The 27,059-nt window shown below is 52.5% G+C and overlaps 1 protein-coding gene and 2 long non-coding RNA genes across 4 annotated transcripts in view; 1 reads left to right on the top strand and 2 right to left on the bottom strand.

The window, feature by feature from the left end:
• The window catches only part of LOC140407651 (tandem C2 domains nuclear protein), a 42,170-nt gene extending 38,975 nt beyond the window's left edge, over positions 1–3,195 (bottom strand). The window contains exon 1 of the mRNA XM_072494989.1: positions 3,161–3,195. Within this exon, the coding sequence (XP_072351090.1) occupies positions 3,161–3,195 (35 nt within the window). The remainder of the gene's footprint in view (positions 1–3,160) is intronic.
• Positions 3,196–3,627: 432 nt separating this feature from the next.
• LOC140404523 (uncharacterized) lies at positions 3,628–9,587 on the top strand. Of its 2 annotated transcripts, XR_011938529.1 has the most exons (3): positions 3,628–3,727; positions 4,869–5,354; positions 6,685–9,587. It is a non-coding gene; the product is annotated as an uncharacterized lncRNA (long non-coding RNA). The 2 variants fall into 2 exon arrangements; XR_011938527.1 differs by lacking the exon at positions 3,628–3,727 and having other exon boundaries at positions 4,397–5,354.
• On the bottom strand, positions 8,577–21,809 carry LOC140404512 (uncharacterized). Its single transcript, XR_011938525.1, has 2 exons — positions 21,246–21,809; positions 8,577–8,864 (listed from the first exon to the last, which is right to left on the bottom strand). It is a non-coding gene; the product is annotated as an uncharacterized lncRNA (long non-coding RNA).
• Positions 21,810–27,059: the final 5,250 nt, after the last annotated feature.

The raw sequence follows: 27,059 nt of genomic DNA, 5'->3' as shown, positions 1-27,059 counted from the left end.
CCACATATCACAAGACACCTGCAAAAATAAAAAGAACAACGGATCATTGTATTAAAATTGTTATAAAGTAGTTTTCAGGCACATGAGGCAGTTTCGCCAACATTTCGGGTTGGGGGCAGGGTCAAGGGAAATGCCGATTCAGGGGAACCACAGATTTGAGCCAGGGAGGTGGGATGGAAATTTTCGGAAATGGGAGGAGGGGTTAAGACACTGAAAGATTTGTTTCTTAGGGGTCGGTTTGCCGGATTGAAGGAGAGAAAGCGAAGTATGGGCTGGAGCTGGAGGAAAGGTTTAGATACATGCAGGTTCGAGATTTTGCCAGAAAGGAGATACAGAACTTCCCGGAGAAGCCAGCCTCCACATTGCTGGAGGAGATGCTGGCGACAGGGGGACTGGAGAACAGGGTAGTGTCAGCGGTTTACGGAGCTATTTGGAAGAGGAGAGGGCACCACTGGAAGGGATCAAAGCAAAGTGGGAGGAAGAGTTGGAAGAGGTTATTGAGAAGGGGGTCTGTGTGAGGTGCTCCGGAGAGTGAATGCCTCCACCTTGTCCGCGAGGTTGGGGCTGATACGGCTGAAGGTGGTATACAGAGCACACCTCACAAGGGCGAGGATGAGCCGATTCCTTGAAGGAGTAGAAGATGTGTGTAAACGTTGCGGGGGGGGGGGGGGGGGGGGGGGGGGGGGGGGGCTAATCACGTTCATATGTTTTGGTCCTGTCCAAAGCTAGAGGATTACTGGAAGGAGGTTTTTAGGGTAATTTCTAAAGTGGAGCACGTGGAACTGGACCCGGGCCCCTGAGAGGCTGTATTCGGGGTGTCGGACCAGCCAGGGTTGGAAATGGGTGCGGAGGCAGATGTTGTAGCCTTCAGCTCATTGATCGCCCGAAAGTGGATCCTGATGGGTTGGAGAGCAGCCTCTCCACCCTGTGCCCTGGTGTGGCGTGGCGATCTGTTGGAATTCTTGACTCTTGAGAAGGTTAAGTTTGAACTGAGGGGAAGGATAGAAGGGTTCTACAATTCATGGGCATTATTCATTATGCACTTTCAAGAACTGGATAACATCGAACATTAGTTGGGGGGGGGGGAGATGGGTGGGAGGGTTGGGGGAGGGGGGTGGTGGGTGTTAATGGTGGCTTGGTGATTCCTGATTCCTTTTTGTCAGTTGTTTATGTGAACATGTGGGTGAATGTTTTGGGTTGGTGGAGGATGGGATTGTTGTTATTGATGTGGGGATTGACATATTTGTTACTGATTATTGTTTATTGTTGGTGGGTGTAAATTTGGGAGAAAATGTGAAAAGGGAGGAGAATAAAGATTTTTTTTAAATTGATTGCATTAGAAAAAATAGAAAATATTGCAATCCAATAATTAGCTACTTTGCAAAATAATAAAAAACACATTGGTTTGAACTTAGTCAGACCTATAGGGACCACCAGGAAAGGTTACTGTCCTGTTTTCTCAAAACATGTTCTTACATAATTTATCTCAAATCAAATTCAATAGAAATTAGTGATACTTATTTTTAAGTAAAAAATTCAAGGGTAAGTATGTTTTAGAGATATGCACCCCTCAGTCTAATGATGTTGGTTTGTCAGTAATGGTGTCAGAGCGGCACGGTGATACAATGGTTAACACGGCACCAGGGTCCCAGGTCGACTCGGACCTTGGGTGACTGTGGAGTTTGCACATTCTCCCTGTGTCTGCATGGGTTTCCTCCAGGTGCTCTGGTTTCCTCCCACAGTTAGGTGAGGTTATGGGGCTAGGAGTGGGAGATTGGGCCTAGGTAGGGTGCTCTATCGGGTAAAGGCGGGTGTAGACCTGATGGGCTGAATGGCCTCCTTCTGCATTGTAAGGATTCCATGACTCAATTAATAGCCATCTTTTTCGTGTTATAAGATTTAAATCGCTAGCCACGGCTGGAGTCATCGTCTAGGCTGGCACTCCAATGTAATTCATGGGAGGTGCTGTCCACTGGGTCAGCTTTTGAACTGGTGAGATAGGGCCCCAGTTTAAGTGGCTGTCAAGATTCCAAGGCTCTACTCAAATAGAAACACCACCAGAACAAAAGATTAAATAGCGACTCATCCAATCTTCCTGCAACTCTGCCTGGCACTAAGTGACTGCTAAATTTGGCTTACACTACATTTATTAAGTCTCAAAGCATAACTGTGGGGGGGGGGGGGGGAAGAAAAGGCATCAAACATTGATTTACATCTTCACTATCTGGCGGTGGACCATCCCATTATCATTTCCTGATGGAGCAGATTTCAATGCAAAGCAGATTTCAATGCAAAGCAGTTTGGCAGCTTCCACAAAAGGTGATCAACTCGCTCTGTCAATTAGCACTAAGGTAAAACTCTGCCTGTAAGTTGGAGGGCAGGAGGAAATGGCCATGTGCATGCAACCCCCTTCTTAATTTTGCTACAGTTTAATTCTCCTTTTTCCTCATGCTTCACACCCCGATACTGACTCTGATGATATCTCCCTCAAGCCCCTACATACAACTGCAGCTCTGTAACAACATGAGAATTTGTATTTATATTGTGCCTTTTGTTTTAATTTTTCCAATTAAGGAGCAATTTAGCATGGTCAATTTGCCTACCCTCCACATCTTTGGGTTGTGGGGGTGAGAACCTATGCAGACACTCCCTAATGTGCAAACTCCACATGGACAGTGACCCGGGGCCGGGATTGAACCCGGGTCCTCGGCGTCGTGAGGCAGCAGTGCTAACCACTATACCACCGTGACGCCTGTTATATTGTGCTTTTAACGCAGCAAACATCCAGAAGCATAATTTTAATAATGGACCGGCTTGTACGTAATCAAAAAATACTTATCTGCATGCGGAGCGCTGTGATGTTTTAGAGGAAAGAAGTAGCATTCTTCCTCTAAACTGAATAACCAGTGATACGTAGATAGAGCAACTTTTCCATTCCGTGGGAAACTGGAAGAGCCACTGTATTACAAATCCACTGTGTACAGTTTGTAGGTTGCATGCATAATGACAGATTCCAAGCGACACCAAGGGCAAAAATAAGTTAATGTTTCCCCTCTATCTATATTACCATTAGCACGGTTTTAGAATGATTGCAGATATAAAGTTTTATATGACTTCAATTAGATTAACAGTCTGGATATCATCCACAGCTGTTGCTTACTTGTACTCATCCTTTATGGATCTTTTAATGGTCATAGTCATAAACCTAAGATGTTAACTTCTCAAAAAAACGGGGAAGCAAAATTGTTCCTGTATCCTTGTTTGATGTAAGCATAGTTACCTCTCTTCCCACACTCAAATTCCACATTTCAATCATTGACCCAGTAGCCATAAATTGGTGTTGGACTCAAACGTGGCCTTTTGATCAAAGATAGATTTTTCTGGCGCTTCGCTCTGTTAATGTTTTAACAGAGCTTTCTGAAACTGGAAAACGCTGAGGCTCACAGGGAAACATTTTTTTTAAAAGAACAAATTCGAAGGACCCTGGTCCTCCAGCTTCAATTAAATACACCCCACCCACCCCAGCGACATGCTTCGCAGAGGTGGCCCGCCATTGGCTGGCGCCGCTGTCAACGGGGTTTCTGGTTGTTCGCACCCTCCGCCACCAGGGTACCCGCAGAGGGGGGGGGGGGGGGGGGGCACCGTGGGCATCGTGGGCACCGTCGGCGGGACCGGAATATCCCGCCAGCGGCAACAGATGGAAAATCCTGCCCGATAGATACAAAAAGTAAGAGCAGTTATGGATTAACAGAGTTACTCATTAAAATGACAATCTTGCCTTTGAGCTTAATTTACGTTTTAAGCTTCCGCAATGCTTGGGTTTTAAATTAAAAAAATAACTGCTTTTAAATTACTGCCAGTTTTCTGCAATAGTAGAAACGATAACTTTGTTTAGAATATCTTTAGATCAAGAACATTTGGAGGTGATTTATAATTGTAAGTGTACGTAGCTGGGAGCTTCCCGAGGAAGATCACTGGCCTGAAACGTTAACTCTATTACAAGACCAGCTTCGTATTTCTAGCATTTTCTGTTTTGATTTCAGATTTCAGGCATTGGCCGTCTTTGGTTTCTGTAGCTGAAAGCTGTCCACTTCCTGGCAAAACCTGTTGGAGTTCAAGACTCAACAGCAGTAATTTACATTTCAGCTTCTGCTCAATGGTTAGGACTGTGTTATAACCTCCACGAGACTAAAGGGGACGGACCAATTAGCTTCCCCATAAACCGAGTAGAATACCAGCTTCCCCGCTGAGGGGCAGTGGCCTATCAGCGGAGCAAGTGGCATAGATGGCAGCCGAATATATGTCGTCCCGGCTCGGACCTGAAGGGTACTGTGTATAGTTTACTTTGTAATAGGTTTCTTGGAGAACTTGGAGCATCTGGAGACCATGAAAGGTTCGCTAGGAATTACAACACATTCTTCATGGTTCTTCGTGGAAGTGTGAGTGGTCTCATTGCTCAGTCTGCCTTTGGTGTGGAGAAACGTCTATTCTGACCACTCACCTCCACATGCAGAAGACCTTCAGTTTTCACTAACTGTAGTCTTTCCCACCACCGATCTAAAATCATTTATATTCACCCATCAGGAATGTAATTATGATGAAGTTAAAGCATTTGTATGGTGGCCACAACTCATTCCGTACATTTCTCCAATTATCTTTTCAGTTTAGGAGTCTAGTGAATGCATTAAATAGATAAAACATAAAGTGACAGCTGCAATCGCTATCAGTCCAGAGTAGAAACGAAAGATGCTGAAAATAATCAGCATGCAGTCAGCATCAGGGCCAGAGCTAAGACATGGGTCAGGCTTCTGGTGCATATGTTTCAGGATAAACACCCAGAATGCTAATACTATTCTTTCCTTTTACAGAGTTTGGTGGCTCGCTGTAAATTGCAAGCTTTTTACTACAGTTTGTTACACTATCTCACTTTCCCAAAGTGAAAAGCTGCTTCCTGGCTGATTTCCTGAACGGTGAATGGGAGAGATCCGGGAATAGAGTATTCACAGGACCAGGCAATGACCCACAGTAATGTCAGGAGCACAGGTTTTGAAGAGACACAAGGTCGTCGCTAACGTGTGAAATTGATTCATTGCCAAGGGGTTGGCGACTGAATTGTTTAATTCTGCGGAGAGCACAAGTTAGGATAAAATGTTTAAGCTGCAGTCTGAGAATGTCAACGGCTGTCCAAAATTTCCCGCCCCACCTGCGATGACACGCATCAGTGTCAGGGCTGGAAAATCCTGCCTCGGGTTTTCACTTAACAAAATGAGGCAGACCCTCATTAATGACATGGGATATACAACACAGAGACAGACCATTTGTTCCAACTGCTCTATGTGCTGTTTATGCTTCACGTGAGTCTCTTCCAATGCCACTTCCTCTCACCCTATCAACATATTTACTATTCCTCTCCCCCTGATGTGGTTATCTAGCTTCTCCCTTTCCTCTCCAAAGTCCTTGAACATCTCATATCTGTGTCTATCTTTCCAGGAACTCCATGTTGGAATCCCTCCAATGACATTTCCACCACTGTCACAGTACTCAACAAATCTACTCATTAGAAAAGAAAATGGAAGCTGAAAGGTTGCTGTAAAATTACAACTAATTCACTTGATGTCCTCTGTGAAGGGAACCTTACATCCTAATCGGGCCTGGCCTACATGTCCCAGTACTGGTCCATTCTAGAAGGGAAACTAGGAGAAGGTGTAATTTAATAGCCAGTATTTCCCTTTTCCCAAGAACAGGGGCTGGTTTAGCACACTAGGCTAAATTGCTGTTTTTTAAAGCCGACCAAGGCAGGCCAGCAGCACGGTTCAATTCCCGTACCAGCCTCCCCGAACAGGTGCCGGAATGTGGTGACTAGGGGCTTTTCACAGTAACTTCATTTGAAGCCTACTTGTGACAATAAGCGATTTTCATTTTCATTTTTCACAAGAATCACACAGTGCAGAAGAGGCTCTTTGGCACATCGAATCTACACTGATACATGAGAAACATCTGACCTGCCTACCTAATCTAATTTACCAGCACTTGGCCCATAGCCTTGAATGTGGTGATATGCCAAGTGCTCATCCAAGTACCCAGGGCCGGGATTCGAACCGGGTCCTCAGCGCCGCAGTCCCAGTGCTAACCACTGCGCCACTTGCAGCCCTCTCCAAGTACTTTTTAAAGGATGTGAGGCAACCCGCCTTTACCACTCTCCCAGTCAGTGAATTCCAGACAGTCATCACCCTCTGGGTAGAAGGGTTTTTCCTCACATCCCCCCTAAACCTACTGTCCCTTAACATGAATTTGTGTCCCCTCGTGACTGACACTTCAACTATGGAGAATAGCTGTTCCTTATCCACCCTGTCCATGCCCCTCATCATCTTGCACACCTCGATCAGGTCGTCCTTTCTGCCCCAGCGAAAATAACCCAAGTCTACCCAACCACTCTTCATAACTTAAATGTTCCATTCCAGGCAACATCCTGGTGAATCTCCTCTGCACCCTCTCCAGTACAATCACATCCTTCCTATAGTGAGGTGACCAGAATTGCACACACTACTCCAGTTGTGGCCTTACCAAAGTTCTACACAATTCCAACATGATCACCCTGCTTTTGTAATCTATGCCTCGATTGATAAAGGCAAGTGTACCATATGCCTTTTACATCAGCTTATTAACCTTACCTCTCACCTTCAGAGATCTGTGGACAAACACGCCATTATGAAATGTATCAACTGTGATCCAGTGACTGATCTGAACCTCGTATGGATGGTAATGGGGTGAGCAAGCTTTGCCGAACATACATTGGAAATATATCATTCCTTTTCTTGCCAACAACTTGTGGCCCTGCGACATAATGTCCCCTCAGTAAAGAACAGGACAGCGAAGAAAAAACAAACCTGCTGCTATCAGACAACACCGATTTAAAGAGCTCACTGGTGCAAAGCGTGAGAACAGTTTGTGTGGATGAAGTGTCTGCAGTTTTTCTTGTTCATTGGACAGTCAGAGACTCAGCAAGTGCAGTTATCCAGCACGCTGGCTGCAAGGACACATAATAATAATCGCTTATTGTCACAAGTAGGCTTCAATGAAGTTACTGTGAAAAAACCCCAGTTGCCACATTCCGGCGCCTGTTCAGGGAGGCCGGTACGGGAATTGAACCCGCGCTGCTGGCCTTGTTCTGCATTACAAGCCAGCTGTTTATCCCACTGTGCTAAACCAGCCCCTTCAGGACATGCAGTCCGACTCAATTATTCGCAATGCTTAAAGGTTTGCACTGGAACTTTATTCCATTTACAGCGTGAAAGAACGATTTATTAGAAGATTTTAATGAAAGCTAAGCTAATGGAATTAATGACAGACTTGCTTCACAATAGAAAGTAAGTGGTTAATGAATGATAACTTTGTGGTTGGGTAGCAGTCACTAGGCGATTCACTTCTGGATTCTCTCTGCTATTCACGTTATTTAGAAATGATCTGGAGTTAAGTATTCATTGCTGAAGGTAGTATGGCCAGATGACAAATGAGTATCCCTTAGTATTTTAAGTGATTTGACACAGTTACAGTCTGTGCTGAGGACTGGCAGAGTGAATAACATTACATTTTATCAACAACCTCCATAATGTTCCACTTTTAATGTAAGAAAGTTTCAACAAAGGAACAATGAGACAATATTAACACAAAAAAAGTTATTATGAGGAGTGACTGAAAACCTGATCAAGTGGGTGGGTTCATGTCTTGAGGTTGGGGTGGTTTACAGAGGGAATTCCAAAGCTTTGGGCCTAGGCAGCTGAAAACAGCGTTTCATTAAACGCACTTAATAATGATGTATTATTTGACCGGAGCAAAGGTTCCAGGAAAGTCAAAGGCCAGTGGTTATTTTTAAAATGTAGAATGGGTCGAGTTTGTAAAAGGTCTTGCTTTGTTATCTTCAGGAGATTAAGGAGAGAAATTCTACAGAACGGGAAATATGTGGGTCGAGTCCACCAGGTGATGATCCATTACCCACATCTAGCTGCCCTGATAAAGTCACCAAGTGACCAGCATCGTGTGGGACATTTTGGCCAGACATGGTAAGATCAGGCACTTTCCTTCACAGAGGACATTAGCAAACTAGTTGGGATTTCACAACAGTTCAGCAGCTTCCATTGTCCTCTTCCAAAACCAGATTTACTGAAGTCAATTTCATAATTTACCACAACAGGATTTGAACTCACAGCGTTTATATTCCTACATATTATATTAGCTCTAGGTTACACCAAGGCCTTAGATTTTAATCCCCATGACTTCCAATGCACCCTGTGCACACAAACAAAATGATCTGGAGTACACCATCTACTTCCTCTGATACAGCCACATACCGATAAGCTCCAGACTGATTTGCATAGGTGTTATGTTCCTGAAAAGCAAGACCTTTCCTTTTGTTCTTCCCACCTCCACCCGCAACCCTCCCCGCCCTGTCAATCCACTTGCTCAAAACTTATTACGCCCTCGATTCAACCAAAACATTTCTATGTCCAGTTTCAGGCTCAACGAGGCTGAATCACGGCCTACGTTTCTAACTTTCTCCGGTTCTTATGAAAGGTCACAGACCTAAAACATTAACTCAATTTCATTCTCCACAGATGCTGCCAGACCTGCCAAGTTTTCCCAGCATTTTCCATATTTTATTTCCAATTTCCAGCATCCAAAGTATTTTGCTTTTGCACCATCTACCTATTGCACCGATGTATCATGTACTTGATGTAACCACATATCGATAAATTCGAGACCGGTTAAATCAATGTATTTAAAAGTACTCAGCTTGGATGGTTTACACACTTCTCTTCAGTCCCTCGCACTGCAGTCTCTTCTTGCTTCCATGTTTTGGTTAAATACTAAAAATTAAAGACATCTAATCAGTCACTCGGTCAAGTCTTCAGCTCAATCTACAGATACATTTCTACACAAGGTTGCCACAGTAGAAAAATGGTTTAAAACTGGAGAGGCCAAAATGCTGCAGTCTATCTCTACAGCTTTCTCCTGAATAGTCTCTGGAGAAAATACATACAAGGACACCCTTTGTCTTCAGTAGGTCACCCCTTGAATTTGACGCCAAAGAGTATAACTTCCAGTGAACTTTCAACCTGGATATTTTGTGAAAACTTACCCAAATATTTAAATGCATTGAGAGTGCGGATTAAGAGTGATCGAAGTGAGGTGCGCACGATAATTAACGGACAGAGAGATGGGGCAGCTTGGGATAATGGCCCAGTAGTGTACACTACGGTGTATACACTATTGAAGCCGGGAGTTACCAGGTTAGGTTAGTGGTTGAGTCAGGCAGAGCGACGACATGAGGGATCAAAACGAATCAATAAGACAAAAAGAGGTGGAAACCCAACATGTCACAATGAATTGAGGGGAAGAATAGGAAGGAGAAAAGCAACACTTACAGGTGAAGAGCTGGCTGGTAAAGGAAGGAAAATAAAAGGGGAATATCAAAAGAAAACATACTAAAGCTATAAATACATGTTTAAAAAAAAGGCTTGTGTGTGTGGTCCATACTAAGATGTCAATCATCATTCACTGATAAAGTTTTAATACTAACATATGTAAAATAGTAATCAGTCTCGAGTGGTTTCCATTCACTCTATTGATTTCATGCTCATATAATGGATTACTGGAGTAATTAGAGCTATAATCTTATCAGGAAACACAACTGACGTCAAAGCACACAAGCAAAGCCACAGCAATTCACAATAGTTATCTGAATCACGAGACGAGATTACAGTTTAGAATTTATTTTTGATTCCATCATGGAATGTTTATTAACTCTTTTTATAGTATCTCTCCACCTGCTGATGGCAGAGCAGCCAAGTATGAGCAGGGCTTTTCGTCTTAATCATTCGCGGGCTGTCAGCATCAGCAATTATTCCTTATTCCTAATTGCCCTTGAGAAAGTGCTGGCCAGTCACCTCCTTGGACCTGTGAGGCTGGTGAGGAAGGTAGCTGTTTGCAGCAGTCTTTTGATACAACTGAGTGGCTTATTCGACCATTTTAGAGGAAAGTTGTGGCGTCAGTCATATTGCTGTGGGTCTGGAGTCACATACAGGTCAGATCAGCTAATGAAGACAAGTGTCCTTCCTCAAAAGACATTAGTGAACCAGTTGTGACAATTATTGATACTAACTTTTTTTTCCTGATTCATTTAACCATCTGAATTGAAATTCCGCCAATTGTTGTGGGGGAAGGGGTGGCGTTAGGGGTTTGAATTTAGGCCTGCCGGATTATTGGTCCAGGCCCCCAGATTAGTAACCAGGCAGCATAATGACTATGTTACTGTACACTTTGGGGGGGAGGGGAGTGGGGGGGGGGGGGGTTTGGTGACGTAAAGAACAAAGAACAAAGAAATGTACAGCACAGGAACAGGCCCTTCGGCCCTCCAAGCCCGTGCCGACCATACTGCCCGACTAAACTACAATCTTCTACACTTCCTGGGTCCATATCCTTCTATTCCCATCCTATTCATATATTTGTCAAGATGCCCCTTAAATGTCCCTATCGTCCCTGCCTCCACTACCTCCTCCGGTAGTGAGTTCCAGGCACCCACTACCCTCTGCGTAAAAAACTTGCCTCGTACATCTACTCTAAACTTTGCCCCTCTCACCTTAAACCTATGCCCCCTAGTAATTGACCCCTCTACCCTGGGGAAAAGCCTCTGACTATCCACTCTGTCTATGCCCCTCATAATTTTGTATACCTCTATCAGGTCGCCCCTCAACCTCCTTCGTTCCAGTGAGAACAAACCGAGTTTATTCAATCGCTCCTCATAGCTTATGCCCTCCATACCAGGCAACATTCTGGTAAATCTCTTCTGCATCCTCTCTAAAGCCTCCACATCCTTCTGGTAGTGTGGCGACCAGAATTGAACACTATACTCCAAGTGTGGCCTAACTAAGGTTCTATACAGCTGCAACATGACTTGCCAATTCTTATACTCAATGCCCCGGCCAATGAAGGCAAGCATGCCGTATGCCTTCTTGACTACCTTCTCCACCTGTGTAGCCCCTTTCAGTGATCTGTGGACCTGTACTCCTAGATCTCTTTGACTTTCAATACTCTTGAGGGTTCTACCATTCACTGTATATTCCCTACCTGCATTAGCCCTTCCAAAATGCATTACCTCACATTTGTCCAGGTTAAACTCCATCTGCCATCTCTCCGCCCAAGTCTCTAGACAATCTAAATCCTGCTGTATCCTCAGACAGTCCTCATCGCTATCCGCAATTCCACCAACCTTTGTGTCGTCTGCAAACTTACTAATCAGACCAGTTACATTTTCCTCCAAATCATTTATATATACTACAAAGAGCAAAGGTCCCAGCACTGATCCCTGTGGAACACCACTGGTCACAGCCCTCCAATTAGAAAAGCATCCCTCCATTGCTACCCTCTGCCTTCTATGGCCTAGCCAGTTCTGTATCCACCTTGCCAGTTCACCCCTGATCCCGTGTGACTTCACCTTTTGTACTAGTCTACCATGAGGGACCTTGTCAAAGGCCTTACTGAAGTCCATATAGACAACATCTACTGCCCTACCTGCATCAATCATCTTAGTGACCTCCTCGAAAAACTCTATCAAGTTAGTGAGACACGACCTCCCCTTCACAAAACCGTGCTGCCTCTCACTAATACGTCCATTTGCTTCCAAATGGGAGTAGATCCTGTCTCGAAGAATTCTCTCCAGTAATTTCCCTACCACTGAAGTAAGGCTCACCGGCCTGTAGTTCCCGGGATTATCCCTGCCACCCTTCTTAAACAGAGGAACAACATTGGCTATTCTCCAGTCCTCCGGGACATCCCCTGAAGACAGCGAGGATCCAAAGATTTCTGTCAAGGCCTCAGCAATTTCCTCTCCAGCCTCCTTCAGTATTCTGGGGTAGATCCCATCCGGCCCTGGGGACTTATCTACCTTAATATTTTTTAAGACACCCAACACCTCGTCTTTTTGGATCACAATGTGACCCAGGCTATCTACACACCCTTCTCCAGACTCAACATCTACCAATTCCTTCTTTTTGGTGAATACTGATGCAAAGTATTCATTTAGTACCTCGCCCATTTCCTCTGGCTCCACACATAAGGCAGGTGAGAGTCGGCAAAGAAAGAAAGAAACACGCTGGAATCAAGGAACATCTTTTATGACCTCAGCAGTTCTCAAAGTATTTTCTCTCGGTGGCTGGTCATCAATAAATATTGACCAGGACATTGGGAGAACTTCTACATTCTTTCAATCAAAAATGAAACCAGAAAATGCTGGAAATACTATTCAGGTCAGACAGTATCTGTGGAAAGGAAGAGTTAACGTTTCAAGTCCATGGTGTTCTGTTGAAAGGCCATCAGCGGATACGTTAACTCGGCCTCTCTTCACAGATAGTACCTGGCGTGCTGGGTTTTTCCTGTATTTTCTGATTGTCTGTATATGCTCTGTTACCTCCACAGTGCCATCAAGCCACAAGTCCTGTATGGTCATTGGAGAACTTGTTGTATTTGCCTGGCACAAACCCCTTCTTTACTCAGTGATGTACTTTGGGAGAGGAGGATGGTAATTCAATTATTATGCAGTCTTTTAACGAATTGCACTTTCCTGTTCACCCATACACCCACAATTAAAAACTGCTGTAGCAAATAATAGGATAGCATGGTGGCACAGTGGTTAGCACTGCTGCCTCACAGCACCAGGTTCAATTCCGGCCTTGGGTGACTGTCTGTGCAGACTCTCCCCGTGTCTGCGTGGGTTTCCGCCGGGTGCTCCGGTTTCCTCCCGCAGTCCAAAGATGTGTAGGTTAGGTGGACTGGCCATGCTAAAAATTACCCTGCGGTGTCTAAAGATGTGCAGGTTAGATGGGGTTACAGGGATAGCTCAGGGGAGTGGGCCTAGGGAGACTGCTCTTTCAAAGGATCGGTGCAGACTCTATGGGCTGAATGGCCTCCTTCTGCACTGTAGGGATTCTGTTCTATGGTTTAATATTATTTATCAACCAACAGGGATCTCAACCTGTGCCCCTCTAACTCTGGTCTGTGCACCTTGTCCCTCCACCATATGTTCCACAGAAGCTTCAGCCACCCACCCCCACCCCCCACCCCCACCCACACACACACACACACACTCACACTCTCTCTAATACCTTTCCTCACTCACACCCTGTCTGATCGCATCTCTCCCCTCTACTTCACACTTAATTCTGACCATATCTCCTGGTAAACCTCCTGTTCAGTGCCCAACTTCTCCCTCCTTCTTCAGCCCCACCAAGTATTGTGCCATACCCACATCCGAAAGTAAATGTGCACGCTGGAGAGGCCATGCAAATCTAGAGGGAGTCTCTGCCTTGTCCAACTCGAGAGAATGAAACTTGAACAGTCAACCAGTCAACAAAAACAGGGATCTCCGTTATAAAAATCCCTCAGCTCTTTCATGACCAGAGGCACAGCTGGGCTGCTAACTTTTTTAAAAACCCACTAACGCACGTATTAGAAATAAAAACATGTACTGACTACACACTGACAAGACTGGGAGAGAGATGCGACAGGAGCAACTTACCAGAGAGGCACTACAATGTATTGACTGGTATAAGGGACCATTCACATCAAGAGTGTGTGACAGGAACCAGGGGCGTCATTCTCCGACCCCCCGCCGGGTCGGAGAATGGCCGTTGGCCGCCGTGAATCCCGCCCCCGCCCCCGCCGAAGTCTCCGAAGGGAGAAAAGTCGGCGGGGCGTTAATGGCACCGCTGCCGCGAAGAATGTCACGGGTCTGCGCAAGGCAGCCGATTTTCGGCCTGCCGATATTCTCCCTTCCGGATGGGCCGAAGTCCCGTCGACGTGATGACCGTTCACGTCGACGTCAATCAAACCTCCTTTTCATCGGCGTGACCCGGTGCTCCAGGCTCACGCCGACCAGCGAGGAGGTGAGTGACGGCCTGGGGGGTTGGCTCTGGGCAGGAAATGGCGTGGCCGCAGACTGATTGCCTGAGGAGAGGTGTGTCTCGGCTTGTGTGTGTGTGCGGCGGGGGGGGGGTGGTTAGAGTAGGCTGGGCTCCGGGGGAGTGCCGGGAGGGGGTCCGTGCCGGGGTGGAGGTTGGGGGTTGTGGAGGGGGTCCGTGCCGCGGTGGAGGTTGGGGGGGGGGGTCCGTGCTGGGGTGGAGGTTGGGGGTTGGGGAGGGGGTCCGTGCCGGGGTGGAGGTTGGGGAGGGGGTCCGTGCCGGGGTGGAGGTTGGGGAGGGGGTCCGTGCCGGGGTGGAGGTTGGGGAGGGGGTCCGTGCCGGGGTGGAGGTTGGGGGTTGGGGAGGGGGTCCATGCCGGGGTGGAGGTTGGGGGTTGGGGAGAGGGTCCGTGCCGGGGTGGAGGTTGGGGGAGGGGTCCGTGCTGGGGTGGAGGTTGGGGGGGGGGTCCGTGCTGGGGTGGAGGTTGGGGGTTGGGGAGGGGGTCCGTGCCGGGGTGGAGGTTGGGGAGGGGGTCCGTGCCGGGGTGGAGGTTGGGGAGGGGGTCCGTGCCGGGGTGGAGGTTGGGGAGGGGGTCCGTGCCGGGGTGGAGGTTGGGGGGGTCCGTGCTGGGGTGGAGGTTGGGGGGGGGTCCGTGCCGGGGTGGAGGTTGGGGGTTGTGGAGGGGGTCCGTGCCGGGGTGGAGGTTGGGGGTTGGGGAGGGGGTCCGTGCCGGGGTGGAGGTTGGGGGGGGGTCCGTGCTGGGGTGGAGGTTGGGGGTTGGGGAGGGGGTCCGTGCCGGGGTGGAGGTTGGGGAGGGGGTCCGTGCCGGGGTGGAGGTTGGGGGGGTTCCGTGCTGGGGTGGGTGTTGGGGAGGGGGTCCATGCCGGGGTGGAGGTTGGGGGGGGGGGGTCCGTGCCGGGGTGGGTGATGGGAGGGCAAATGAGTTGGTCCACCTGGCCAGGTGCCAGCCTCCAACAGTTGGACCCATGCGGTCCATGCCACCTGGCTGGGGGGAGGAGGGGATATGGGCAATGATGACATGTCATCGTTCCCCTCCCCCCCCACCAGGCCGTCATGTTTTCAGACCTTCCAGCGATGTTGGCCGCCGTGGTGGCAGCCGCTCATGTCTATGTTGCCCTGGATGAGGAGGAGGAGGAGGAGGAGGAGGAGCGTGCCAGAGAGGCGGCGCAGGCTGCCGCAGAGGGGCAGGCGGCAGCCGCCCAGGCTGGAGGGACACCTGACCGACAGGACGAGGAGGGGGAGGAGGACGTCGCGGCCCCACGGCAACGGAGGCACCCGAGGGCGCCCCGTGTGTACCGGCCCCGGCAGTCATACCAGGACCTCACGGACCGGGAATGCAGGAGGAGACTCCGGATGAGCCGGGAAACCGTGGCACACATCTGCCACCTGCTGGCACACCTGTCACCGCGTGGCACTGGCGGGGGACACCCTCTCCCCGTGTCCGTCAAGGTTACGGTGGCCCTGAACTTTTATGCAACGGGGTCATTCCAGGCACCGAGTGGGGACCTGTCCGGCATATCGCAGACATCGGTGCATCCGGGCAGTGACAGATGCCCTTTATGCCATAGCGCACCGCTACATCCGCTTCCCCGTGGACCGGGCCAGCCAAGATGCCCGGGCCGTGGGCTTCTCTGCCGTTGCCGGGTTCCCCATGGTCCAGGGCGCGATCGATGGGATGCACGTTGCCGTGCGGCCACCTGCAGATAACAGGGCCGTGTTCACTAATAGGAAGGGGACCTATTCGATGAACGTACAGGTGGTCTGCGACCACCGCATGATGATCCTGCACGTCTGCGCCCGTCACCCAGGCAGTGTACACGACTCATTCGTGTTGTCGCGGTCATCCATCCCCGGCATGTACGAGGGACGCCATCCCCGGCTGACGGGCTGGTTGCTGGGCGACAGGGGCTACCCATTGCGATCGTGGCTGATGACGCCTATACGGAGGCCACGCAATGAGGCGGAGAACCGCTACAATGATGCCCATGTAGCGACAAGGGGAGTGATCGAGAGGTGCTTTGGCGTGCTGAAGATGCGTTTCAGGTGCCTGGACCTCTCTGGGGGCGCCCTCCAGTATCGGTCAGATAGGGTCGGCCGCATCATTGTGGTGTGCTGCGTCCTGCACAACATAGCCCAGCAGAGGGGCGATGTGCCGCAGGCAAGGGAGGGCGGAGTGGAGGAGCAGCAGGAAGAGGCCCAGTCCTCCCCAGATGAGGGGGATGGGGGCAATGGTCAGGGCAGACGGGGTAGACACAGACGGGTGGCTGTCCACCGTTACCGGCTGGCCCAGCGGGCACGGGACAGACTGATAGACGCCCGCTTCACTGACTAGATGGGCGTGGGAATCGGGTAGTATGGCCACAGACCGCACACCATGACAACAGCCGACCACCCACACCCCCCACCCATCCACCCACCCAGCACCCTCACCCCCCTCCCCAACCCCACACACCCCACCCGCATGCACACCACCCCCCCACTCCCAATTGCCGATCCACCGGCGGCACAACGGGCCGGGCTCACCCAGTTGCGGGTGGACGCGTGTCTATCGCAGGCCATGGAGAATGATGACAACCCGCCTCCGATGAGCTCCTGGCTCTACATCGTTGGACTATGTCTGACCCATGGCCACAGTACCACCATCCACCCGGACCATCCCTGCATGCGGCTGTGACACTGCAGCGCACGGTCCCGTCCTCTGCCCGGGGGATGTTGATGGCGGCCCAGGGGGAAGGGGGCAGACTCACCTGGGGCTGAGGTAAGACCACCCCTCACACACACACTTGCGCTCAACGTACATGACACCCCCGCACACTTTGGACAGAGCACAAAGGCAGCTTCGGTAGGTGTAACATTGACTTTAATAACCAAAGGAGTTCATGCACGTGCCCTAGCGCCTAAAACTCATCTGTGCCCTGCACCCGTGCCAACTTACTCAGTGTCTAATTGTTTGGCCTTACGGGCCCTTTGACTACGTCTACGTGGTTCCCCAGACGGTACAGCAGAACTGGAGGTGGACTCCTGTGATTCCTGCCCTCTGACACTGGATCCCTTTGGCGGCCGTTTCCTGGGGCGTCCTGGCCTAGATGGGCCAGGCTGCGGCCCGGGCGACTGGGATGGCGAGCTGCCAGCCTGTCCTGCCCGTTGCCCACCCGATGCACCTGGGACGGAAGGGGGGGAGTCCGAGGTGTCGCGGTGTACCGGGACCTCCCCTACAGAGGGAGCCGGGACGGACCACACCACCTCCTCCTCCCTCGGGGTGCCCGATGGCCCCCAGGCCTCTACATGGGTGGGGGATGCGAACGGACTGGCCATCCGACGCGCCCCCGACATCTGGCGCTGCCAGTCCTGGAGGCCCGTGCTGGTATCGACAGGGGTCTGCAGGTTTGCAGCCATGGAGCCCAGGGGGTTGTCGAACCCTGTCTGCGACAGTGCGACGCCAGCTCGCACATGGCCACTGGCGCCGATGCCCTCAGCGATGGCCTGCTGAGACTGGGCCATGGCCTGCAGAGACTGGGCCATGGCCTGCAGAGACTGGGCCATGGCCTGCAGAGACTGGGCCATGGCCTGCTGAGACTGGGCTATGGCGTTGAGCGCCTCTGCCATCTGGCGCTGGCACTGGCTCATGGCCTCCTGTGAGAGGGCAGCCATTTCCTGGGCCACAGACGCCGCCTGCACGGAAGGCCCCAGGCCTCGCAAACCGTTCCCCATGTCTGACACCGTCGCACCCATTGCCTCCACCGTGGACGCCACCCGTGCGGTGTCAGCCTGGGTGGCACGCATGACCGGGACCACTCCCAGCTCCTGGACGCGGGTGGACTCCTCCACCTGCGACCGCAGCCGCCGCAAGCCACCCGTCACCCTATTCGCTCGTCTCCGTGTCGGTGGTTGCATCGGATCTATGTGTAGGTGTGGTAACTGCAGGAACCCGGGATCCATCTGGGCGGCAGATGTTCGCTTGGCCTGGGCTGCCCTCCGACCGCCCGGTCCCTCTGCTGCTCCTACCTCCACCTGCTGTACCGGGACGGCTGTGTTGTGCGCACCAGTGAGTGTACCAGACGCCTCATCACTAAAGTGCCCAACCGTGGTGAGTGTTTCTGCGATGGTGGAGGGTGTTGGTGACAGCAGTGGCGTTGTGTCGTGCTCTTCGTCCCACTCTGAGTCCATGGCACTTTGGGGTGGGGGTTCGTCTCCACCCATCCACTCTGAGTCACTGTCCGGTATTTCGTCTTCCCGGGTAGGGGTGTCCTGGGTAGTGCTGTCCCGGGTAGTGCTGTCCCGGGTAGTGCTGTCCCGGGTAGTGCTGTCCCGGGTAGTGGTGTCCCGGGTAGGGGTGTCCTGGGTAGTGGTGTCCCGGGTAGGGGTATCCTGGATAGTGGTGTCCTGGGTAGTGGTGTCCTGGCTCGGATGTGACGGGGGCCTGTGGCTGCCCCCCTCATCGCTGGGTGGTCGCTCCCGCACGTGACGGGGGTGTCGTCTCCCTGTTGCTCCAGGTCTCTCCGTCTCCCGTGGTCTCCGAGGGGCATCCTGCGGGCGTCGCATGCTGGAGGGTTCGGGTCTCTCCGTCTCCCGTGGTCTCCGAGGGGCATCCTGCGGGCGTCGCATGCTGGAGGGTGCGGGTCTCTCCGTCTCCCGTGGTCTCCGAGGGGCATTCTGCGGGCGGTCTGCATCTGCGGGGATGGGTGCCTGGACGTTTGGTCCTGCGATACACAATGAAGCATGCATGGTTAGACATCAGGCAGTGATCAGGTGATACGGGAGAGGGGGATATAGGGGAGGGGGGATATGGGGACGGGCTGTTGGTGGCTCACTTGCTCGTGGGGCCCCGACCTCTGCATCAGCAACCTCCCGGTCCTCAGGTCCGCCAGCCAGTTCCAGGGCCCTTTCCTCGTGTACGGTCAGTGGCCTCTCATCAGCGGGCCCTCCTCCAGTCCTCACATGCTCCCTATTGTTGTGTGCGCGCTTCTCCTGGGGGGGGGGGGGGGTGGCAGGGGTAAAAGGCAACAGTGTTAGGCAGGTATATGAATGCACGCCATCGGTTGCGCGTGCATTGCAGAGGTTAAGGTTAGGGCTGGATTCACTTGGGGATATGGGGGATATGGGGGAGGGGGGGATATGGGGGAGGGGGGATATGGGGGATATGGGGGAGGGGGGATATGGGGGAGGGGGATATGGGGGAGGGGGGAATATGGGGGATATGGGGGAGGGGGGATATGGGGGATATGGGGGGATATGGGGGAGGGGGGATATGGGGGATGGGGGATATGGGGGAGAGAGGATATGGGGGAGGGGGGAATATGGGGGATATGGGGGAGGGGGGATATGGGGGATATGGGGGAGGGGGGATATGGGGAGGGGGGATATGGGGAATATGGGGGAGGGGGGATATGGGGGAGGGGGGGATATGGGGGAGGGGGGGATATGGGGGAGGGGGGATATGGGGGATATGGGGGAGGGGGGGATATGGGGGAGGGGGGATATGGGGGAGGGGGGGATTTGGGGGAGAGGGGATATGGGGGGTATGGGGGACACTCACCCTGCCTGCTCTGACGAGGTCGTTCACCTTCTTGTGGCACTGGGTGCCTGTCCGTGGTGTTAGGGCCACAGCGGTGACGGCCTCTGCCACCTCCCTCCACAGACGCCGGCTGTGGCGTGGGGCAACTCTGCGGCCGTGCCCGGGATACAGGGCGTCCCTCCTCTGCTCCACCGCATCCAGGAGCGCCTCCACATCGCGTGACTCGAACCTCGGGGCTGAGCGACGGCCAGCCATCAAGTCGGGTGTTGCGGTCGGCTGTTCCGGTCGGGTGGGGGGGAGCTGCGCGGCCTTATGAGCCGTCACGCCGTGCAGCGCGTATGACGCTGCACGGCGTGAACCACTGCGCAAGCGCGGATCCCGTTACGTCGCTGCTAGCCCATTTCGGGCCGCAGACTATCGGCCCATTTTTATGACGTGACGCAAGTGGGATTTGCGCCGTTTTTTGCGCCGATCGGCGGAGTTTCCGCCGATAACGGAGAATTTCGCCCCAGTTTTCAAACCATCGGAGTGACATGGTTAAAATCCTCCCAAAAGGTATACTTTAATCTGAAGCAACATATCTAGCTGTGTCTGTATTCCTTTACACTTAACCTACCAGACAGATATACCCACGCCCGGGAGTTATGATGGTGGCAATTAACAGGTGGAAGAACTTGTTCCACATCACTCTGCTTAACCCAACACTATATGATAGAGGAATAAGAGGAACAACACCCAATATAATAAAAATAGTTCCATTTAAATAGGAAACTGCAGAGCCCCAGGTGGAAGTTAAAGTTGACGGTCCCCAATGGGCTGACAAGTTGCAAGTAACATCCATACCACACAGATGCCATGTAATGATCATCTCCAATTAGAGAGAATCAAACCATCGCCCCTTGATATTACCACCATTGAATCCCCTGGGGATTACCATTGATTAGAAACTGAAAAGGACTAGCCTTATTAATACTGCGGCTACAGGTCAGAGGCTAGGAATCCTACAGCAAATAACTCAACTGACTCCTCAAAGCCTGTCCATTATCTACAAGGTATAAGTCAACAATGTGATGGAATGCATCTTGTCTGGATGAATCTTGTCAAGAAGCTGTAGACCATCCAGGGCAAAGCAGTGCGCTGGATTGGCACCCCTTCCACCACCATCACTCCCTCCACCACCGACGCACAGTGGCAGCAATGTGTACCATCTATAAGATGCACTGCAGGAACTTACCAAAGTTCCTTAGACAGCACCTTCCAAACCCACAACCACTACCATCTAGACGGACAAGAGCAGCAGATACCTGGGAATCCCACCACCTGGAGGTTCCCCTCCAAGTCACTTGCCATCCTGAATTGGAAATATATCCCCGTTCCTTCAATGTCACTGAGTCAAAAACCTGGAACTCCCTCCCTAACAGCACAGTCGGTGTACCTACACCTCAGGGACTGCAGTGGTTCAAGAAAGCAACTCACCAACCACTTTCTCAAGGGCAAATCGGGACGGGGCAATAAATACTGGGCGAGCCAGCTAAACTCACATCCCAGAATTTTTTTTTTAAAATGTACCTTTTTAATGTTCAGATGACCCGTCCCCTCTCTGGCAAAAATAAATTCGTTCATTCTGCAACATATTTTAGAAGCCTGGCTCACAAACACCAAATTCCGGTGGTTACAAAGCTGTAAGAAACACATTTATCCGAGAGAGAGAGACAGAGACAGAGGAATGTGTGGGGTCCACGCTTCAAGTGACCTACCTGTGATCACACCAGGGTTGTATCAAGGAGTTCAGTCCCTTGTGCTGGGTGGTGGAGGTTTCAGAAGAGGTCGAAGTGGGTCAGCTCCACACACACACACACATATCTGGTTAGTGACACAACTGCAGGACATCTAGAGGCAAGTCGGTAAACTCTGCTGACATCTCGGAATACAATCACAAAAGACCAAATATTCGCAAGATTTTTGGAAGTAGGAAGTTAAAATCGGGTTTGATATTTTTCTTAAAAAACGAAGCACCAACTTCCTGAGATCAACCTCAGTCCACAGTGAAAGTTCAGATTTACAAGTGAGTTGTACGAAGTTAGGAGGAAAACTTTGCTGAAAATCTTTCTCCAGGTCGGTTGTTCACTGCGGCCGGCCCCTTTGTCCCCGTTCCGAACACTAACCCCATTTCCTCCCTCCCAACCTCAGCAACCTCCACTCAATTCTCCCATCCTCATTTCACCTACTGCAATATAAAATGTGTCCGCCGGGTCCTAGATCATCTCGCAATGCACAATCACTGCTCTGTTAACCCTTGCGGCTCCGAGCCGCTGTCACTTTCGCAGCCCCATAGAAGAGCAATAATCGATCATTGATACACGCTTTCTAATATCGTGTGAACAGCCAGGATAACAACCCATCCTGTGGATAGATTCCCATTTGAAACAATAGGAAACAAACACAGGACCTGCCTTTCAAATTGCCCAACAATTTGACCTTGGCATTGTGAATTTTAAAGATGTTTTAATGAAACCAGGTCCAAATTACCGTGAATCCTGAATTCAGCTGGAATTATACAAAACAGCTTTTCATTAGGATTTGGGAGAGGTTAAAATAAATAGCCGTTTTGGTCCACACTGGGGGGCGGCACGGTTAGCACTGTTGCTTCACAGCGCCAGGGACCCGGGTTTGATTCCCACCTGGGGCGTCATTCTCCGACCCTCCACCGGGTCGGAGAATGGCCGTTGGCCGCCGTGAATCCCGACCCCGCCCCCGCCGAAGTCTCCGAAGGGAGAAAAGTCGGCGGGGCGTTAATGGCGCCGCTGCCGCGGTGAATGTCACGGGTCTGCGCAAGGCAGCCGATTTTCGGCCTGCCGATATTCTCCCTTCCGGATGGGCCGAAGTCCCGTCGACGTGATGACCGTTCACGTCGACGTGAATCAAACCTCCTTTTCATCGGCGTGACCCGGTGCTCCAGGCTCACGCCGACCAGCGAGGAGGTGAGTGACGGCCTGGGGGGTTGGCTCTGGGCAGGAAATGGCGTGGCCGCAGACTGATTGCGTGAGGAGAGGTGTGTCTCGGCTTGTGTGTGTGTGTGTGCGGCGGGGGGGGGGGGGGGGGGGGAGGGGGGGGGGTGGTTAGAGTAGGCTGGGCTCCGGGGGAGTGCCGGGAGGGGGTCCGTGCCGGGGTGGAGGTTGGGGGGGGGGTCCGTGCCGGGGTGGAGGTTGGGGGTTGGGGGGGGGTCCGTGCCGGGGTGGAGGTTGGGGGTTGGGGGGGGGGTCCGTGCCAGGGTGGAGGTTGGGGGGGGGGTCCGTGCCGGGGTGGAGGTTGGGGGTTGGGGGGGGTCTGTGCCGGGGTGGAGGTTGGGGGGGGGGTCCGTGCCGGGGTGGAGGTTGGGGGGGGGTCCGTGCCGGGGTGGAGGTTGGGGGTTGGGGAGGGGGTCCGTGCCGGGGTGGAGGTTGGGGGGGGGGGTCCGTGCCGGGGTGGAGGTTGGGGGGGGGTCCGTGCCGGGGTGGAGGTTGGGGGTTGGGGAGGGGGTCCGTGCCGGGGTGGAGGTTGAGGGGGGGTCCGTGCCGGGGTGGAGGTTGGGGGGGGGGTGTCCGTGCCGGGGTGGAGGTTGGGGGTTGGGGAGGGGGTCCGTGCCAGGGTGGAGGTTGGGGGGGGGGGGTCAGTGCCGGGGTGGAGGTTGGGGGTTGGGGTCCGTGCCGGGGTGGGTGATGGGAGGGCAAATGAGTTGGTCCACCTGGCCAGGTGCCAGCCTCCAACAGTTGGACCCATGCGGTCCATGCCACCTGGCTGGGGGGAGGAGGGGATATGGGCAATGATGACATGTCGTCGTTCCCCTCCCCCCCACCAGGCCGTCATGTTTTCAGACCATCCAGCGATGTTGGCCGCCGTGGTGGCAGCCGCTCATGTCTATGTTGCCCTGGATGAGGAGGAGGAGGAGGAGGAGGAGCGTGCCAGAGAGGCGGCGCATGCTGCCGCAGAGGGGCAGGCGGCAGCCGCCCAGGCTGGAGGGACACCTGACCGACAGGACGAGGAGGGGGAGGAGGACGTCGCGGCCCCACGGCAACGGAGGCACCCGAGGGCGCCCCGTGTGTACCGGCCCCGGCAGTCATAACAGGACCTCACGGACCGGGAATGCAGGAGGAGACTCCGGATGAGCCGGGAAACCGTGGCACACATCTGCCACCTGCTGGCACACCTGTCACCGCGTGGCACTGGCGGGGGACACCCTCTCCCCGTGTCCGTCAAGGTTACGGTGGCCCTGAACTTTTATGCAACGGGGGTCATTCCAGGCACCGAGTGGGGACCTGTCCGGCATATCGCAGACATCGGTGCATCGGTGCATCCGGGCAGTGACAGATGCCCTTTATGCCATGGCGCACCGCTACATCCACTTCCCCGTGGACCGGGCCAGCCAAGATGCCCGGTCGTGGGCTTCTCTGCCGTTGCCGGGTTCCCCATGGTCCAGGGCGCGATCGATGGGATGCACGTCGCCGTGCGGCCACCTGCAGAGAACAGGGCCGTGTTCACTAATAGGAAGGGGACCTATTCAATGAACGTACAGGTGGTCTGCGACCACTGCATGATGATCCTGCACGTCTGCGCCCGTCACCCAGGCAGTGTACACGACTCATTCGTGTTGTCGCGGTCATCCATCCCCGGCATGTACGAGGGGCGCCATCCCCGGCTGAGGGGCTCGTTGCTGGGCGACAGGGGCTACCCATTGCGATCGTGGCTGATGACGCCTATACGGAGGCCACGCAATGAGGCGGAGAACCGCTACAATGATGCCCATGTAGCGACAAGGGGAGTGATCGAGAGGTGCTTTGGCGTGCTGAAGATGCGTTTCAGGTGCCTGGACCTCTCTGGGGGCGCCCTCCAGTATCGGTCAGATAGGGTCGGCCGCATCATTGTGGTGTGCTGCGTCCTGCACAACATAGCCCAGCAGAGGGGCGATGTGCCGCAGGCAGAGGAGGGCGGAGTGGAGGAGCAGCAGGAAGAGGCCCAGTCCTCCCCAGATGAGGGGGATGGGGGCAATGGTCAGGGCAGACGGGGTAGACACAGGCGGGTGGCTGTCCACCGTTACCGGCTGGCCCAGCGGGCACGGGACAGACTGATAGACGCCCGCTTCACTGACTAGATGGGCGTGGGAATCGGGTAGTATGGCCACAGACCGCACACCATGACAACAGCCGACCACCTACACCCCCCACCCATCCACCCACCCAGCACCCTCACCCCCCTCCCCAACCCCACACACCCCACCCGCATGCACACCACCCCCCCACCCCCAATTGCCGATCCACCGGCGGCACAACGGGCTGGGCTCACCCAGTTGCGGGTGGACGCGTGTCTATCGCAGGCCATGGAGAATGATGACAACCCGCCTCCGATGAGCTCCTGGCTCTACATCGTTGGACTATGTCTGACCCATGGCCACAGTACCACCATCCACCCGGACCATCCCTGCATGCGGCTGTGACACTGCAGCGCACGGTCCCGTCCTCTGCCCGGGGGATGTTTTTTTTTTTATTAAATATTTTATTGAAAATTTTTGGTCAACCAACACAGTACATTGTGCATCCTTTACACAATATTATAACAGCACAAATAACAATGACCTATTTTATAAACAAAAAATGAATAAATAATAAATAACAAAAATGAAAACTAGCCCTAATTGGCAACTGCCTTGTCACAAGTAACACTCTCCAAAAATATAATTTAACAGTCCAATATATAATTATCTGTGGCAACGACCTATACATACTATACAGTATATATTAACAACCCTGAGAGTCCTTCTGTTTCCTCCTCCCCCCCCCCCCGCTCCCCCCCCCCCCCCACCCCTCCCCGATCCTGGGCTGCTGCTGCTGCCTTCTTTTTCCCATTCCGTCTATCTATCTGCGAGGTATTCGACGAACGGTTGCCACCGCCTGGTGAACCCTTGAGCCGACCCCCTTAGGACGAACTTAATCCGCTCTAGCTTTATAAACCCCGCCATGTCATTTATCCAGGTCTCCACCCCCGGGGGCTTGGCTTCTTTCCACATTAGCAATATCCTGCGCCGGGCTACTAGGGACGCAAAGGCCAAAACATCGGCCTCTCTCGCCTCCTGCACTCCCGGCTCTTGTGCAACCCCAAATATAGCCAACCCCCAGCTTGGTTCGACCCGGACCCCCACTACTTTTGAAAGCACCTTTGTCACCCCCATCCAAAACCCCCGTAGTGCCGGGCATGACCAAAACATATGGGTATGATTCGCTGGGCTTCTCGAGCACCTCGCACACGTATCCTCCACCCCAAAAAATTTACTGAGCCGTGCTCCAGTCATATGTGCCCTGTGTAATACCCTAAACTGAATCAGGCTTAGCCTGGCACACGAGGACGACGAGTTTACCCTGCTTAGGGCATCTGCCCACAGCCCCTCCTCGATCTCCTCCCCCAGCTCTTCTTCCCATTTCCCTTTTAGTTCATCTACCATAGTCTCCCCTTCGTCCCTCATTTCCCTATATATATCTGACACCTTACCATCCCCCACCCATGTCTTTGAGATCACTCTGTCCTGCACCTCTTGTGTCGGGAGCTGCGGGAATTCCCTCACCTGTTGCCTCGCAAAAGCCCTCAGTTGCATATACCTGAATGCATTCCCTTGGGGCAACCCATATTTCTCGGTCAGCGCTCCCAGACTCGCGAACTTCCCATCCACAAACAGATCTTTCGGTTGCGTTATTCCTGCTCTTTGCCACATTCCATATCCCCCATCCATTCCCCCCGGGGCAAACCTATGGTTGTTTCTTATCGGGGACCCCCCCCAAGGCTCCAGTCTTTCCCCTATGCCGTCTCCACTGTCCCCAAATCTTCAGTGTAGCCACCACCACCGGGCTTGTGGTGTAGTTCCTTGGTGAGAACGGCAATGGGGCTGTCACCATAGCCTGTAGGCTAGTCCCCCTACAGGACGCCCTCTCTAATCTCTTCCACGCCGCTCCCTCCTCCTCTCCCATCCACTTACTCACCATTGAAATATTAGCGGCCCAATAATACTCACTTAGGCTCGGTAGTGCCAGCCCCCCCCCTATCCCTGCTACGCTGTAAGAATCCCTTCCTCACTCTCGGGGTCTTCCCGGCCCAGACAAAACCCATGATGCTCTTTTCAATCCTTTTAAAAAAAGCCTTCGTGATCACCACCGGGAGGCACTGAAACACAAAGAGGAATCTCGGGAGGACCACCATCTTAACCGCCTGCACCCTCCCTGCCATTGACAGGGATACCATATCCCATCTCTTGAAATCTTCCTCCATCTGTTCCACCAACCGCGTTAAATTTAACCTGTGCAATGTGCCCCAATTCTTAGCTATCTGGATCCCCAGGTAACGAAAGTCCCTTGTTACCTTCCTCAGCGGTAGGTCCTCTATTTCTCTACTCTGCTCCCCTGGATGCACCACAAACAACTCACTTTTCCCCATGTTCAATTTATACCCTGAAAAATCCCCAAACTCCCCAAGTATCCGCATTATTTCTGGCATCCCCTCCGCTGGGTCCGCCACGTATAGTAGCAAATCGTCCGCATACAAAGATACCC

This window comes from Scyliorhinus torazame, chromosome 2 (genome assembly GCF_047496885.1).
Source record: "Scyliorhinus torazame isolate Kashiwa2021f chromosome 2, sScyTor2.1, whole genome shotgun sequence".
NCBI classification, from domain to species: domain Eukaryota; kingdom Metazoa; phylum Chordata; class Chondrichthyes; order Carcharhiniformes; family Scyliorhinidae; genus Scyliorhinus; species Scyliorhinus torazame.
Note: the sequence above shows the minus strand (reverse complement) of the source record. Positions and strands in the feature narration are given on the sequence as shown.